An 18,471-nucleotide genomic window follows, 5' to 3' on the forward strand; every position below is an offset into this window, starting at 1 on the left:
AAGTACTCCTTTTCTTTTTACTAAAAAATTTGTATGCTGTTCATTTTTGTGTCCTTTGCTAGTTGCTCTTCATATTCTTTTTTGGCTTGCCTAAATTGTACTTTTACATTTGACTTGCCAGTTTGTCCTTTTCTCTTTTCCTTAGTACACTGTGACTTTCAATTTTTAAAAAATGTCTTTGTCTCTAACCACCTCTTTTACTCGGTTGCTTTAGCTATGGTGGCATTTTTTGGGCATCTTACTGTTTTTAATTTGGAGGTATACATATAGTTTGAGCCACTATTGTGTTTTTATAAAGTTTCAGGGTGCCAGCTTGTGGTGGTCTGCCAACACGTGGGTAGGTATAAAGTAAGGTGGTACCAGAAGCAATGATCTTCTCTAAATTATGCAACTGTCCAGTTGGACAGACTATTTAGCTTCAATTAGAGCTCATGAAAGAGACTCAGGCCTTGTCTACGCTACAGTTTCTTCTTCTTTTTTTTTTTTTTTTGACAAAAGTCAGGTTTTGTTGACAAAACAGTGGAGGTGTACACACTGCAATGCTCCTTCTGCCACAAAACTCTTCTGCTTTGATGACAAAATGTGGCAAAGTTATATCGACAAAGTGTTAGTGTAGACACTATGCTTGGTTATGTCGCTGTAAATGGCCTCCAGGAGGCCCATCCTGACCACTCTGGCTGGCAGTTTGAATGTCGCTGTTTTGCATTCAGATACACAGGCATCTGACCCTCCCCCTTTCAGGGTCCGGGAATTTTTGAAATTCCACTTCCTGTTTGCTCGGTGTGAAGAGCTCACTTTGCATCTTCCTGGCTGATAGGGGCTCCATACAGCAAACGCTTTTCCCCTTGAGTTGTTAGATCTGTTGGCATTGTGGGAATAGGGGGCTCCACTCTAGGCATAGGAATTTTGGTACCTCGTGGCATATTGGATAAGAGCTACGAATGGGACATGCATCAGTGCTGTGCAAAGATAAAGGAGATGAGGCAGGTATACCAGAAGGTAAGGGAGGCAAAGTGTAGCTCTGATGCTGGTCCAAAGACCTGCCACTTCTCTAAGGAGCTGGACAGCATCCTCGTTGGCGATCCTACCTCCACCGCCAAGAACCTGGTGGATACTTTGGCGTGACTGGAGATAGCGGACAGTGGACGAGGAGCTCGAGTTGGCGGATGAGGTGTAGCACATGGCAGAGTTGTCCAGTAGCGTGGTGAGTCAGGACCTCTTTTTCACTTTGGAGGGATCTAGCTAGTCCCAGCAGTCTGTTTCTGGCACGCATGCAGGAGAGGAGAGCTCTGGTAAGTGATCTTTTTGAGTTGATACTGCTCAGTGTTATGAGGTAGAGCTGTCCTTTGCCCTGTGTATTCTAGAAGTGGGTGAAGGGATAGATATGTACAAGACTATCTGTGTTCGTGCGTGTTCCACATTCAGTTGTGGAGCTAAGCAGTGTGGCATAACAGTGTGTTAATGCACACCAAGATTTCAGGGGAATCCTCCAGAGAGATCTTGAGGAAACTTTCCTGGAGGTACTTGCCAATCCTCTGCCGAACGTTCCTTGGTAGAGCTGCTTTGTTCCTTCCCCCATTGTAGGAAACTTTCCCGTGCCAATCGATAATCACTTGTGCAGGGACCAAAGTGGCACATAGGCAAGCAGCATGGGGACCAGGTCTGAAGCTGCATGCATGCAGAAGATGCACCCTTGCCCTCAGGAATGAGGCATTGGCTTCAGTGACACACACACATACACCCCTGCCTGTGGAAAATGGTGGCAGAATTTACAATGTTGTCCCTAGTCACCCGCAGTGATCCCCTTAAAAAGCCACCTAGAACCTTTCCCCATCTTGTGCCCCCACCCCAGGCCAAACTCACAATGTTTAGGGTTCAGAGTAGCAGCAGTGTTAGTCTGTATCCCCAAAAAGAAAAGGAGTACTTGTGATACCTTAGAGACTAACAAATTTATTTGAGCATAAGCTTTTGTGAGCTAGAGCTCACTTCATCGGTGTTCGCCAAGTTGTGTGCTTACCAAGGGTCAGTGAGAAACTGATTCATGTGTAAAAAGAGGGGTATTTTACAATAATGATTCGATGCTGTGCATGAACTAAGTCATGCTTCTGTTTGTTGTGACTTATGGTTTTGCAGATGTTGCCTTCTGGGGAACCCCTTACACACTGGTGGAGTGCCTCTGCCAGATAAGGAAGAGCCCAAGGAGGACATGTTCTGAGACGTGCTCCAATTCTCAGAGGCCAAAAAACAAGAACACAAGGAGTAGAGAGAGATTTTGAAGGAAAAAATTAATGTGGACAGGCAGTTCAGAAAGGAGAGCAAGGAGTGAATTGTAATGGGCCAGGAGCAGATGATAAAAGTTTTGGAGGAGCAAACAGAGATGTTGAAGTCCCTAAATAACGCTCTAGGCAGAACACATGCTTGCTTCCCCCACCCCTCTCTGCAGCCAGTACAGAACTACTTTCTATGCCCTCCCCAAACTCCTCCCGCACATTCCTTGCAACTTCTTGGAACATCCCAGTACCCTGTTCACTCCACCCCTTCGGACAGCTTTCAAAATGAAAGCTAGACTTACACACAGCTATGAGAGCCTACATTGCCCTGCACTGTTATCTCCCTTCCCACCAAGCCTTTTGTGTGTGGTTTTAATTGGTATTTAATAAAAACAAACGCTCTGAAAAGATAAGCAATCTTTGTCTTCTTCACGTGGTGGTTGCTGCTGGCATTAATACTCAGTGGCAATATGATCATTTTCTGACTGCAAATCACAATTTTCATACAAGGCGGCAAGTTAAAACATGGCAGTATGCTGTATAGAAAGACACATTACTGGTGCTCATTGTCAAAATGTTGCCTCAAAGTCTCCTTGAGTCTAATAGCCCCTGTTGTGCCCTTCTAGTAGCCCTGCCATCTGGCTGCTCAAAATCAGCCACCAGGCAATTGGCCTCCGCGCTCCACCACGGAGGAAACTTTTTACCCGTAGCCTCATAAATATTACGGAGTATGCAGGAGGCTGCTATGACCATGCGAATATTTTCCTCATTTAGGTCTAAATTGCAATAAAGGAAGCGCCAGTGTGCTTTTAATCTGCCAAAGGCATATTCTGTGGTCATTCTGCGCCTGCTCAATCTATTGTTGAAGCGCTCCTTGCTGCTGTCCAGGTTTCCTGTGTAAGGCTTCATGTGTCATGGGAGTAAGGGGCGCTCTGGGTCTCCCAGGGGCACTATGAACATTTTAACATCCTCAACTGGAATCTTCTGGTCTGGAAAGAAAGTTCATGCTTGGAGCTTTCTGTACAGGCCAGTGTTCCTGAAGATGCATGCATCATGCGCCTTCCCGGACCACCCACGTTGATGTCAATGAAATGCCCACAGTGATCCACAAGTGCCTGCAATACCACAGAGAAATAGCCCTTTCTGTTGATGTCACAGGATGGTCAGGGGACAAAATTTGGATGTGTGCCATCTATCTCCCCACCGCAATTAGGAAATCCCATTGCTGTAAAGCCATCCACTATTTCATGCACATTGTCAAGAGTCACAGTACTTCATAGCCGGATGTGATTTATGTCTCTGCACGCTTGCTTTAATGCAGCTCCAAAGTTTTCTCGACTCCAAACTGATTTGTGACTGACTAGTAGCAGTCTGGAGTCGACAGCTTTCGCACAGCAATTGCCATACACTTCTCCCCCGAGAGGGTAACTCTCATTTTGGTGTACTTGTGCCGCAGTGCTGGGTGAAGCTCTGTGCACAGTTCCAGAAAGGTGGCTTTCTGCAGCCACTGGTCGTCATCCCAGACTTGCATATAACAATGTGATCAGTCCATTCAGTGCTTATTTCCCAAGCCCCAAAGCGATGCTCCACTGTGTGCAGCTGTTGCGTGAATGCTGAAGGTAATCTGGTGGTGTTTTTTTCCATGGGATACAGCAGTTCAGGCAACTCTGATTGTTGTTCAGATTGGGAGTTCATGATATACTGCATGACCATCTGCAATATGGTCATAACAGTGACCACAACATTAGAGAGCAGTGTGGGATGCATCCTTTCAGACAGAGATGACAGGCTCACAGTAAACAAGAGTCATTGAAAAATGTCATGAAATGCAGCTGGAAGCCCATGGAATGATGGGATGGAAAAAACTGCATCATGGGAAGTTGAGCCTGCACCCATGATGCACTGCGATCCACTCTGCCTTCCCACAACTTATAGCTTTAGAAAGTAGTGAGTAGCACAGTGGGATAGCTACCCACAGTGCACTGTTCTCACTGTCAGTGCTAGAGCACCAACTGTGTACGTGCTCTTCTGACAGAAGGAGCGTTGTGTGAATATGCACAAGCGATGTAATTATACTGGTTTTTGATTGTTGGTGTAAGTTGGGTCTACAAAACTGTGTAGTGTAGATAAGGCCTCTGTGTAGCAGTGACCTGATTTTGCAGCAGGACTGTCCATCAGAGGAGTGAAATCTGAGCCGAGATATATTTAACAGGGCTGTCAAATGATTAAAACAGTCGTGATTAATCACAAAGTTTTAAAAAGTCGCAATTAATCACCATTTTAAGTGTACTGTTAAACAATAGAATACCATTTAAATATTGTTGGGTGTTTTCTACATTTTCAGATATTGATTAAATTATAAGATGGAATAGAAAGTGTACAGTGCTCACTTTATATTATATTTTTGATTAAATATTTGCATTGTAAGAAAGATAAAAAATATTTTTCTGTTCACCTCATACAAGTACTGTAGTGCAATCTCTTTATTGTGAAAGTGCAACTTAAAAATGTAGAATTTTTTTTGCATAACTGCACTCAAAATAAAACAACGTAAAACTTCAGAGCCTACAAGTCCCCTTGGTCCTACTTGTTCAGCCAATCACTAAGACAAACAAGTTTGTTTACATTTATGGGAGATAGTGCTGCCTGCTTTTTACTTACAATGTCACCTGAAAGTGAGAACAGGCATTCGTGTGGCACTGTTGTAGCCGGTGTTGCAAGGTATTTACATACCAGATATGCTAAACATTCATATGCCCCTTCATGCTTCGGCCACCATTCCAGAGGACATGCTTCCCTGTTGATGATGAGTTCTGCTCGATAATGATGCAAAGCAGCGTGGACCAATGCACATTCATTTTCAGCCTCTGAGTCAGATGTCACCAACAGAAGATATGGCTTTTGTTTTGGTTGTTTTTTGGTGGGTCGTGTACTGTAGTTTCCACATCGGGGTGATGCTCTTTTAAGATTTTGGAAGGCACTTCAGATTCTTAAACCTTGGGTTGAGTGCTGTAGCTGTCTTTACAAATTGGTACCTCATATTGGTACCTTCTTTGTGTGTTGTCAGATCTGCAATGAAAGTATTCTTAAATCGAATAACACATGCTGGGTCGTCATCCGAGACTGCCACAACGTGACATATATGGCAGAATGCAAGTAAAACCATGGAGTGGGAGACATTATTCTCCCCCAAGGAGTTCAGTTACAAATCTTCAGGGCTCCCGTAGTGTTTCTATCTTTTGTCAGTTTTTCAAAATCCTTGTTGGCACTGATAGATTGTGCTTTTGAAGAGCTAAGGTGGCTGTGATAGCGACTTTGTTGCAACGCAGGAGCTGAACCATACCCAATGTGGAGTTCCATCTGGTTGAAATACCTTGTTTCTGTCCATTTGCAGCTTGTGGTATTCCTAGCTCTGTACTGTTAGCTGCACTGTTTGAAATGGCCCTCAACTTTTCTGTATTTTGCAAGCACATTTTCAAAACCACCATCACTGAGCACCACTGTAATGGATTGCTGCAGACTGTGAGCGATGCATGCTTTGTGTTCAAAAGGCTGTCTGCTGCTATCATATTATGTGCACTGTCAGGGCTAAGTGTTACCTTTATTTGAATATTTCACTCTTTTGTAATATCCAAGAAACACTTTGCACATGCTTCAGCATAATGTCTCTTCAGTATGTATTACTGTTTAAAGCAAATGACTGCAGTGTCCATGCAGTAATCAGTCAACGCCGAGATAGCTGTAATTGGGCAAGGATGTCCAGTGATCACCAGTCAAAGCAACAGCTAGTGCATTTTTCAGAAACTCCAACTTTATAGTAGTCTTGTTGTGATATAGGTCATGTATTCCTCTGGAGGGCAAAGTATATGACTGATTGATTGGAAGATGCAATTTGAATAACATCTCTTAGCCCCCTGTCGTTTACAATGTTGAGTGGGCTGCAGTCCATAGCTATCCACTTTGCAATAGCATTGGTTAAGCTGTTGTACTTTATTTGATCCATGGGCTTGTAGTGATTCTGAAACTCTTTAAGCATACTCTGTTGTTCATTTGCTGTCGGTGGGTTTTCTGTAGCATAAAAACTGGCAATTAAAGCATGTTTAGTGTGTAGGTGGTACTGCAGACTTGAAGTACTTCAATGGTGTTGGAACTCAGCATTGCAAAAAATAACTACAGATAAGTCTTTTTTATCCAGAGAACCATCCAAAAGTTTTTTTTAAAAATTAAACTTCCCCTTTAAAAGACCTGAACTTTTACTACATTGCTCCATTAACTTTTTCTGATATTTAATCACCCCAGATCATGAGAACACAGTAGAACTGTATCAATGTCCACCAAGCGATGAAATACTAGTAAATAAAGTGGGTCAAAAGAGAGGTGTGCAATTAATGCTTGTTTAAAAAAAAGAAATGTTAATTTGTTTTGTGTTAATTGCTTGTGTTAACGGAGATTAATTGACAGCCCTAATATTTAACCATCTGATAAGTAAATGGAGACATCACCTAGTAGACTCACTTTTCTTTTGGCAAATGAGGAGAGCATATGGATGCACTATCATGTTGTTTTCAGCAGCCTATCCACAAATGTCGCTTGTTGAGAAGATGAAGATAATAATATATGTATAATACTCTACGTTGAGTGAAGAAGCACAGCTATTCCAATAGTATAGAGATTTTGATGGCACCACTGTCTTTCCTGATTAAGGAAGAACCTATTATACTGAGACCCAGTTCTACCTCGAGCCATCTGACAAACTGGTTGAATTAAATTATATAGATTCTGTGGTGTTGCTTTAATCTTCAGAAAGGACTCAAAATCAAAGATACAGTACTGCAGAAAATACAGTATTGCTGGTGCCTCAAGGGGGGAATCTTAGCTTTTGAAGCATACCGTCTTACAAAGTGCCTTTTTATAACAAACTGTATCTATCTGCACAAGCATTTTAGACAGTGAAGCAGTATCCTGGAAGAAACTGAATATTGGATTTACATGAGCACTGAACCATACTGGAAATATTCTGTCCTCTTTGTGTTTCACCCAAGGTTCAAAGACAAAAAGATTGCTGGAGTCAGAGGTGTAAGAAATGTTCTTGTCTTTCAAGACAAATGATTCATCACTTCAGGGAACTAACGCCAATTCCATGAAGGTTTTGATGGTCACGGCACAGAGCATCAGTGGAAGAAATGTGTAAAATAAGTACTTCTTCATTGCAGTACAGAAAAAGCTTTTAAAATGCCTATTCAAAAGTCTTAGTGTAAGTACGGGTTGAATATACTGGTCTGGTCTCCTCTTGGCATATCTGCAAGCTTTAGGCAATGGTTTACATAAAAAAGCAAAAATATAGGACTATTTAATTTTGTCCAAACACTGTCTGCCTCCAATTATTTTACTTTCAGCAACTTCCCTGTGGTGGTGATTTGACATCCTTTTGATATGACACAAGATTATTTCTTATCAATTTCCTTTTTCTAGTTAATGCATGTCTGCCAATTTGGTACACTCATTATAGTAGGTACATGTGTGTTTAAAAAAAGATTTTGCTGTCCTTCAGACTTGAGAGCTCATGCTTACATTAGCCTCATTTTTGGTTGTCATGGTTACACACATTTGATATGGTATGTCAATTGAATAAACTTTGAAATAATTCTGTCAGGAACATTGGATGAATGGGCCTTCCTATATCTCTTGTGAGATTTACAGTTTTGTTGCAATTTCTTTTGGCATATATGAGAAGGGGAGGTGGATATGCATTTTAGCGCCTGGGGTAAGCAATCATACTCGTACCCTTTAGAGGCAACATGTGTGGGGGGGCCATGGTGTCATGTCCCCAGATTTCTACCTCCCACTTAGCACAGAAGTTTTTAAACTGTAGGGTGTGCCTCCCTAGGGGGATGCACCCCCCAAGTTAGAAAACCATTGCTTCCTGCCAGGAGCCAGCAGATGAGTAGCTGGTGGGAGTCGCTTGGGCCCGTAGTTCTCTGTGCTCTTCTGCATGGCTAGGCACACCCCAGGCAGGGTGGGCAGCACAGCTCCAAGCTGTGTCCCTGACACGCTCTTGCCTCTGCCATGAAGGAGCTTGGTGTGGACTTGTGACACCTCCTGGAGCCAGCCCCTGCCCATGGAGTGTGGATGCTATTAGATGCTCCGTGAGGTTTTTCCTGCAGTACTCATGCCCCTTGGGCACCTGCCTCTCAGCAGCCTGGTCACACCCTGGTTGCCATCCAGCAACCTGCCATTGCAGCCGGGTCACTCTCCCCTACTCCCTGTGCGTAGAGCGGAACCGCACCTTGTTCTCCTTTGCTGCCCGGCCCCTGCCCCAGCCTCAGGGCTGCTGGGCTCACAATGACACAGCCTGATCTCTGAACTCAGCCATCTGAGCCCAGTGCCCAGCCCAGGAACTGGGAACCGGCGGCTGCTGGAAGGGTGGACTCTTTCCTGCCAGCTCCAAAAAGCAAGGCTATGAGAATGTTGCAACCTCTAGGCTTAAACACTGCCCCCCTTCCCTGCCTCCTCCCACTATGGGCACGCATCGTTGTACAGAAAACAGGATGGTGGCCAAATAGAGGGCCCAGCACATGTAGAAGGCACTAGGATTCAGGAGATGGCATGCAGCTGCAGAGGTACTGTTTCCGGGAGAAGGAGCGTCATGCCATCCGCTCCCGGCCCGGGTCTCTATTTGGGGGGAGGTACAAAACCACACCTCACCCCAGACTATGCCCTTAGACTCCAGCCAATGGTGTTGAGTCCAATCCTGTGAGGAATGAGGAGGGAGACCTGATGCTGTTGGGCCCAAGCCTGCACTGCCCCATTTTTGTGCCCCTGCCAGCTCTGTGTCCTAGGCAGCTGCCCATCTTGCCCCATCCTAGTTGTGGCTCTGGAAAATGGGGAAAGGAGGTCACTTCAGAGGATATATGCACTTTAGAATCCTCAAATTTATCATTTTTAAATGTGTGTTTAAGTGAAGTGTTTAAGTGTTTTGAGGTTGGTTTGCTCACGTAGGCCTTTGAACATGCATTTAAAAAGCTTTCCCTAATCATTACTTGACTACTACTGTGTAAAAGTGGGTAGGGCAGCAATAGTAGCAATAGCAACTGCTATTTCAGTTCTTAATCTAGTAGAGGTAAGGAAATTATTGCGCATGTCATTAATATGAAGGAGGAAAAACTTGCCAAGGATGGTTCTGATGACACTGCACAGCACTGTAAACGTGACTACAAAGAAATAAGGTTCTGCCATGTCATATCTTACCATCGTCCATGAAAATAACTTTGTGTAGACTTGTTAGATTCCAATATTAAATGAAGGTTTTGGGTGGATGGGAATGACATTTAAATAGACAGTGTCATTTAAAAAAGATTACATTTAAAAAGCTATTCTAATTTAGGACTGATTTAGGCTGTCTAGAGGAAAAAACACTTATTTTTTTAACAGGTTGAAGGGCTAGCATATGCTATGGTGAAATACTAGTGGCCCCCATCTACACTAGGGCTTTGAAGCCTGTTAGTTTAGCGAACAGGTTTTTTTGTATAGAAAGCATTTATTTTTCTAGACTAGACAAGGCCTTAGAAAAAGAAAATTCCTAAGAATACTTAAATGGAAGTTCACCTTGCTCCTTGTGTCACAAGAGATCCAGTATTTACAAGGTACCCTCTGATTCTAATAAAAATATCCCTGTAATGTAGATAGTGGTTTGCCACTTGCCCATGGCAAATTAAAAGCTTGCTCTGGACCATTGAGGGGACCTACGCCATCAATTTCTGCAACTTTTAAGTTTTCATTTAAAAAAAAAAATCTGGTTCTTGGGGTTGCAAAAACTACGTCTAAATCTATGTATTGTATTCCTGACTTACCCATAGCAAACAATTCTGCTGCTCACAGCTTTGGTAAGCAGAATGAAATTAGACTGGTCATTTTCACTGCTGTTACTGAAAACTCTGTGGGCAGCAATGAAAATGTCAATTTCATGCTTCTATAGCTTTAAAAAGAACCGAGGAACAGTAGAATCAAGCACTGGAAATAGTCACCAGGGAGAAAAATCCAATAAATAGTATGTGCATGTGGAGAGGACATATACAGTCACAGAAATCCTCCCTCCTCACAAGAGTAAGAAGTATGTGCATGTGGAGAGGATAGAAAGCTCCTCCTTGCCAGCCTTTAGAGGTGAAGCATTTCAAAAGTATGATGCCTATTAACGCCAGGCTGATATCCAAAGGGAGCCCAAGAAGAGTCTAGGGCAGAAGCCTGGTAAAAAGCCTAGCCTCCTCTCCCTTCCTGGCATCTGGAGGTAATGGTGGGGTGGGGGAAAGGGAGAGCAAGAGTGGGGGACTGGGCTTCTCATAATAGAACTGCTCTTGGACATTGCTGATGGTGCCCAATACTCTTATAGCTGTACCTCTATGGGGCCCGCATGCATGGGGTGTGCCCCCTGGGGATCACCGAGGAATATTCGGGGGGGGGGGGCACAGCTGGGCCTGGGACAGCCGTCATGGGGGGCAGGGAGGGAGTCCCACCCTGTTCCACTCCTGGCCACAGCCCCAGTTGCCAGTCCCCCCACCAGGGGTCCCAGCTGCAGCCGGTGTTTGGCTGTTGGCCTGTGCCTGGCATCCCGGCTGCAAACCCACGCCCAGGGCTCCGCTCCTGGCCCCGCACTCAGGGTCCTGGCTGCCCCCAACTGTAGCCCCAGCATTAGCCCCCTTACCCCTGTCTGCATCCCCTGTACTGGGGAGCAGTGGAGGGGCGCGGACAGAGATAAGAGGGGCACAAGGTAAAAAGCTTGGGGACCACTGCTCTAGCTAGTATGTTTAGTGTTTGGGCTAGTAGGTATCTGGTTTATTATCTAAGCCTTGACACAATATAAACTAGTGTTCTCTGTGGAATTGCTATGCCATGGAATAACAGTTCTGATGTTTGAGCTGAAAATAATCAATTTCATTTTGATGTAAAACCAGTAACTTTCTTATAGGATTGTTATTTCTGTCTTATCCTGTTAGGTGTAAGAATTTGTCTATATCTTACTGGAATTCCTATTGGATGCTGCCCTCTGATGTTTGTGGAATGAACTGCTTTTGGGAAGCTGCTTTTAGGTAGGCTCTAATATTAAATAGAAACTTATTACTGGCAGCTAGTATCGTTGGTTATATAACAAACTGGCAAATTAAGCACACTTTAAAAATTACTTCAGATGTATTTTCTTGTGCTCATAGTGCAACTGTCTTCATAAACTGGACTTGTATGCCCCTTAATGACACTTTGTGCGTTATCAGTTATCCTGAGAAATTAAATATCAAGAAGAAATCCAAAGAATATTTAACTAATTTTCTTTATTGTATTTGTTTTCTTTTTATTACTACTTATTTAGGAATTATTAACAGGCTTACAAATCCTTGCCATGTAAATATCAAAAACAAAAGAATAATTGTTAAAACAGTGAGCTTTTGTTTCAAAAGACATGTAGGAATATAGTCATTAGCTCTCTATTTAACAGGGTGTTATGATATTACAAAATGAGCATCATTACAACACTGACATCATTTCTAGTGATTTTATTAAATTGAGTAAAATCTCTATTTACTCATATTTAACAGACCAGGCATGTCTATCAAATGCTGATATTCAACATTATCTTTTTCTTCTAGCCATTCTTCTAGCCTAACATAATGAAAAACTATTTGTGGGTCACCATTTTTAACAAACTGATAAGATTTGTTGCAGTGAGCTGTAAACCTGCAGATTAATTCAGTAGAGATAGAACAAGTACACATTTTTTCAATTACTCATTTCCAGTGATCAGATTTATTATTTGAAACCAGGAGTTCTAATTAACTTTTTTTCCCTAGGATCTCATGACTAGCTGAGAGCACTAGCCAAACAATTCTGAGCTTACTACTTTACAGCATGCCATAAGTAACCTGAAACAATAGTTGTACAGTACGTTGAAGTGTTGGCATGACCTCAAAGTTTCATCTTTAATGAGTAGTTTACACACATTACAGCTGTAATGGAAATTTGTTTTCAAATGATGCAAATAGTTCATTCTGAGAAGTAACATTACACGTCTGGCATGCTTCAGAACTACTTGACAAAGACGCGGTCCCCAAGCAACACAGTGCTTTTCAGTGTACATCTAATACGGCAAGTTACTTGTCTTCTGTTAAAATCTGATCAGGTCCTCTTTAAAGATATCTTTGTGCAGTATATCTGACTATCTCTGAGGACCCCTTTCTAACCAGCATGGCAATCCATCACCACAGACAACTGGGTACTGGAAATAATGCATTCAGGCTATATGATACCATTCATTTATCCATCCCTCTTCAGGGACCCCTCTCACAAACACCTACGGAAAGAAGTAAACCACCTCCTACATCTGGGCACTGTGGAACAGGTACTATCACAGCACAAAGGGAAGGGTTTTTACTCCCACTCCTTCTTAACTCAGAAGAAGAAGAACAGAGGATGAAGTCCTATTTTATACCTCAGAAAACTCAACAACTTCACAAGGGTCCAACAGTTCAGGATGGTCACATTAGCAACAATAATACCAGTGCTGGAACAGTGGGACTGGTTTTTGGCCCTTGACCTCCAAGATGCCTTTTTTCATGGAACCATACATTCTGTTCACAGGAGGTTCCTCATGTTTATTCTGGGGACAGAACATTATTAATACATGGTTCTGCTCTTTGGCCTTTCGACAGCCCCTCAGGTGTTTTCCAAAGTGTTCGTGCAGTGGTGGCACACCTCCGCAAATAGGGAGTGACAATTTTTCCCTATGTAGACAATTGCCTGTTAGAAGCACCCACCCGGGTAGATGCCATAGACACTATCAACATGACAATCATCCTTTTTTTGCAGCTGGGACTACAACTCAGCGTACAAAAATCAACATTGATACCCATGCGGAAACTGGACTTCATTGGGGTGGATATCGATGCTCTAGAGGCCGAAGCATCATTACCACTGACAGGATTCCTCACTATAGTCAATTGGATTTCCACCATACTGAACAGCCCACAGGTATCTGCATGGATCTGTGTCCAACTATTAGGCCAGATGACAGCAACCACATTCATGGTACGACCAGTGTTCCCTCCTAATTTTTCCCACCCGTGTGTGGAATGAACTTTTTTATGTGCACCAATATGGAGGTGATGTGTGACACATCACCTTCATATCGGTGCACATAACAAAATTAATGTGGTGGGGGTGGGGCCGAGGGGTTTGGAGTGTGGGAGGGGGCTCAGGGCTGGGGCAGAGGGTTGGGCTGCAGGGGTGTGAGAGCTCTGGCTGGGGGTGGGGGGCTCAGGGCTGGAGCAGAGGGTTGGAGTTGGGGACGGCGCCAGCTGGGGGTGTGGGCTCGGGTGGAGCTGCCGATGACGGGTTTGGGGTGGAGATGGGGGCTACGGTGGGCGTGAGGACTCCCCCCAGCAGCACCTGGGCTTGTGGGGAGAGGCACCTCTCCCCGCCGTGGCAGCTCCGGGGCTGGAGCTACGGGATAGGCGCCCCTACCCTGGCCCCCGCAGGTCCAGACAGGGTTGGGTTCAGGGAGGGCCTCCCTGCAAAGGGGCCGGGCCACCCCGGCCGGGGCCAGGCTGCCCTGGCTGTGGCAGGTTGGGGCTGGGTTGGCTAGGTTGGGGCTGGGGCGTCCTCCGGCGGGTTCCCTGAGCACCTGCGCAACACTAAATAGGCTGCTGCGTGGCCGCGCACCTTACAGGGAACTCTAGGGTATGACACGAGCATCTTCATGTATGCTTCCTTCAGGACTGGCTAAGAACAGTCTACATACCACACAAACACAGCCTAAACAAGTGCCTCGTAATGCTGCACAAAGACAAAGACTCGCCATACTGGTGAACGCAGCCCAACAATGTGTGCGTGGGAGTCCCTTTCACACAGACTCCACCTTCAGTGATTCTCACAACCAATGCCCCTTGATAGGCTGGGGAGCCCATATACAACACTAAACAATTCAGAGCTGGTGGTCTCCTACCAAGACGCTGTTACACATAAATCTCCTGGAACTGTGTGCATTTTGCAGTGCGTGCTTGCACTTCCTGCCATTGATCGGGAACAAGACTATGTGGGTAATGACGGACAACATTGCCTGCATGATTTATATAAACTGAAAGCGAGGGGAAAGGTCACACACCCTATGCACCGAAGTCATGAAACTATGGAACTGGTGTATCTGACACAGTGTCAAAATGTCAGCTTCATATCTCCCAGTATGTCAAAACACCACAGCGGATACATTGAGCAGGGAATTCTGGCAGGACCAGAAGAGAGAGCTAAACAACACAGTTGTGCAGAGCATATTCAAACATTGATGTCACCCATCCATAGACTTCTTCGCAGGCTCCCAGAACTGCAAATGCCTGCAATTCTGCTCAAGAGCAGAGTTGGGTTCCCATTCCTTGGGTGATGCCTTTCTTTTCAAATGGGATACGCTTCTGCTGTATGTGTTTCCACCAATCCCCTTGCCATTGAGGGTAGTATACAAAATAAGAGACAAGATCAGAGTCATCCTTATAGCGCTCACGTCGCCCAGACAAACTTGGAAATCGTACCTATTGAGGATGGTGGTATGTGCACTGTACACTCTTGCTGAATCTTCTCTTGCAAAATGCTGGACAGGTTTACCATCCAAACCTGGAGAGAATTCACCTGAGAACGTGGCTTCTACATGGTTCCAGCCTGACAAACTGACCTGCTCTGCATAGGTAAAAGACATATTAGTAAACAATAGGAGGACAACCACACGGAATACTTACCTGCATAAATGGAAGAGATTTGTCATCTAATGCCAAAACAAATGAGCCCGACCTGTTACCTCCCCTTTACCAATGATTTGAGAATACGTTCTAGAACTAAAGAACTCCAGCCTATTCCTTAGCTTGCTTAGAGTACACCTTACCACTATTACTGCTTTTCACCACAAGGTGGACAGGATATCGATATTTGTCAATCCTACCACCAAACACTTTCTTAGGGGTATCAGAAACCTTTACCCTGAAATACAAGTACCTACCCCACCTTGGGACTTGAACTTGGTACTACGACTGCCTTACCTGGGCCCCACTCAAACTATTAGCAACATGCTGTCTAACACATTTGTCAGTCGCATTCTTAGCGGCTATCACGTCCACCTGATGAGTGGGAGAGTTAGGAGCCCTCATGGCGCACCCACCACATACCATCTTTTTCAAAGATAAGGTCACCTTAACCTTAAGATTTCACCCTGAATTTTTACCTAAAGTACCCTCCTCTTTTCACTTGAACCAACCAATCCATCTTCTCTAAACCTCATGGGAGCAAACAGGACTCAGTATTACACCCCCTGGACATCAGACACACACTAGCGTTTTACCTTGAGATAACCAAGACCTTCGGAAAGTCAGAGACTTTTTATTTCAACTTCAGAATGATCTAAAGGTTCCACCATTTCCAAGCAGAGACTGTCCAAATGGATTTCTGGATGCATCAGAACCCACTCTACCAGGTCATTATCAACCTCAGTAGTTTTTCTCAACTATATCCTATCATGAACCTATGTGAAGTGGTCACCTGGGCATCCACATACATGTTTACAAAACACTGTAAGATAGATCAGAGCTCAAGATCGGATGCACTGGTAGAACTTACTATACTATCATCAAGTATCAGGGTTCATCTGAAGAAGTGGAGTTTTACCCACGAAAGCTTATGCCCAAATAAATCTGTTAGTTTTAAGGTGCCACCAGACTCCTTGTTGTGTTTATACTATCAGTTACCAATGCAACTCTGAAGCCCCTTCCATCCACCGAGGGGCACTGCTCGACAGTCACCTGAAATGGAGCACCCACAGAGACACTCCTTGAAGAAGAGAAGGTTACTCACCCTGTGCAGTAACTGAAGGTCTTCAAGATGGTGTCCTGTGGGTGCTCTATTACCCACCCTTTCCCCCCTCTATTTCGGAGTTTAATCTATGGACTTGGTGGTGGTGAAGGAACTGAAGGGGGGGTCTGAGACCGGGAGAGTGCATGCAGTGACCCGGACAAGCACTGCTGCTGAAATTCTCTGATCAAAGGCACAGTGAAGCACCCTCAGGGACACCATCTTGAAGAATCTGTTACCTCACAGGGTGAGTAGTTTTTTTTCTGGTTTTAATTCCAACACTTGTAAGCTTTGAAAACCCTCCCAGCAGTTGTCAGTCAGCAAGCTTAGAGTGTCTCTTACTATCTGCCTCTTCCCTTCAACAGAGGACCTCCTTTGTTAAGACCCAATGTCACAGCAATCATTCTTGGCCACAGAGGGCTGGATAGGACTTTATTCAAATCTTGTTAACGTAATGTCTATATCATAGAGCTCATTCTAGAGCAACACAACACATTTCTCCCCAAAGCCTGCTGTCTTGAAGTGTCTTAAGACTGGACACAGGTTTTTATTTATATTTGACCGAAAATTTCTGCCCCAAATCAGGGGAGAAAATTAGACCTGAGATCGAAAGATAAGGGAATGAGAGGGAGGAGGGAAAGGAGACAAAGTGGGGGTAGGAAGGGAAAAGGAGAGAACATCTCTTCTGTTTGGTAGGAATTAATGAAAGGTTTCTAAAAAGTTAGATTAAATCTTTTCAAATTTGTCTGTGGTGTCATCTCTGAAACATTACCTGTTCTTTAGCTGCTAGATTAGGTGAGTTGCTGTGACAAGCTTCCATACCTGGGGGCAATGTGCTCTTTCATCTAAGCAAGTTGTTTGGTTGTAAGCAATTATAGAGAACCAAGCTTTCTGGGAGTTGGAGAGTTTCCAGGATGATGGGATATATCCCAAAATGCAGGTCTGGGAAGTAATTTTTAATCCTATTAATCCTCCAATCTACTTTTAGTCAAATGGATTATGTTTTGGGATAGTCCCAAAACATGTGACCCAGTGTGGCTGGATCCAAGTTTTGTAGCTGTGTCAAGTTCATTTACATGGGCACTGGGCTAATCCAGTTTTCTTTATTAGAAAACATTTATAATAGTGAAACTTTGCTGTACTTGATTAATTGAACATCAAAACTTATAACCACAGAGACACTCTCCATCTCTGAACCATAAATATTCTGCAAACATGTAAAACTTCTATACTAGTCAGATTCCTGATTTGTTGCCACTTAGATCTGTATAGTGCAAAGGCATTATACGAGACTATGTTCTCTTGTGGGAGAGGGTAGGAAGTTGAGGAACATTACAATTTTGGATTTGTGTTCTAAAAATATTGTTTCACATCTGTTGATTAAAAGTGTAGCCAATTGCTTGACAACCCTTGTGTTAATTATTAAGAATGTTTGAGGCCAGTTAACTATGTTTAACCAAACGTATTGCCTAAAGACAAAACAGTACAATACAAAGAGGAGACGTACATATCCTCCTTCTGGGAAGCAATTCTTCTCTCTGTGTATTCACCGTACTCAGAAGGTGTGCTTCAAAGATACATCCTCGCTCATATTGTGGGTTGTTCATATTGTGGTTGTTTACAGGCTAAAAGCCTCATATGTTAAAGTTTTAAATTTAACCCACTAGTTTGTGCCCGCGTTCTCCTTCATATCTCCCTGTATTTTCTCTATCTTGTTTTAAAACTACATTCCAAGTGTTGTTGAACCATGAAAGTACTCCCTAATTGTTGCAGGTACTGGTCCATGAAAGTACTCCTCCAACTTGTATCCGGGCAAAACATTAATATATTTTTGGTTCGATAAGTTTCTTATTTTCTAATGCCAAAGCTCACTTAGCATAGGTGACCAGAATTCTAGAAAGACATAGGCCAATTCAGGCCATGTAACTTCTAGAAATATATATATATATATATATATATATATATATATATATATATATATATATACACAATATATTACATCAATACTACATGTCTAATGCATATTAATATATCTGTGGTGTGAATAATACATATTGACGTATACAATAGCTCAGCATATATTGGTCAACATTGTATTTGGTACATTCTTATTCATGCATCTTGGCGTAGACATATTTCCTATATTCAAATGCCAAAGCTGACTTCATCTTTGCAAAGTGTTGTGGGGTACTTGACATGGATGAACAGACTTATGGAAAGAACATATGTATTCAATTAACATAACATCCGAACACCCCTATATATAATGTACTACTTTCTTTGCTCTGTCCATGCAGGTCATTGTGGTTCTCTAGCAGACAAGTAGAGTGTC

At 43.5% G+C, this 18,471-nt stretch overlaps 1 protein-coding gene and 1 pseudogene across 3 annotated transcripts in view; one reads left to right on the forward strand and one right to left on the reverse strand.

The window, feature by feature from the left end:
* The window catches only part of GXYLT1 (glucoside xylosyltransferase 1), a 72,695-nt gene that overhangs the window by 10,549 nt on the left and 43,675 nt on the right, over nt 1-18,471 (forward strand). For 2 of the 3 annotated variants that reach the window (XM_073328037.1, XM_073328035.1), the window contains exon 2: nt 11,261-11,353. The exons of the other annotated variant lie outside the window; for it this stretch is intronic. In XM_073328037.1, the coding sequence (XP_073184138.1) occupies nt 11,261-11,353 (93 nt within the window). The remainder of the gene's footprint in view (nt 1-11,260; nt 11,354-18,471) is intronic. 3 annotated transcript variants of the gene reach the window in all.
* On the reverse strand, nt 4,854-6,540 carry LOC140905204 (uncharacterized; annotated as a pseudogene).

Source organism: Lepidochelys kempii, chromosome 1 (assembly GCF_965140265.1).
Source record: "Lepidochelys kempii isolate rLepKem1 chromosome 1, rLepKem1.hap2, whole genome shotgun sequence".
NCBI classification, from domain to species: domain Eukaryota; kingdom Metazoa; phylum Chordata; order Testudines; family Cheloniidae; genus Lepidochelys; species Lepidochelys kempii.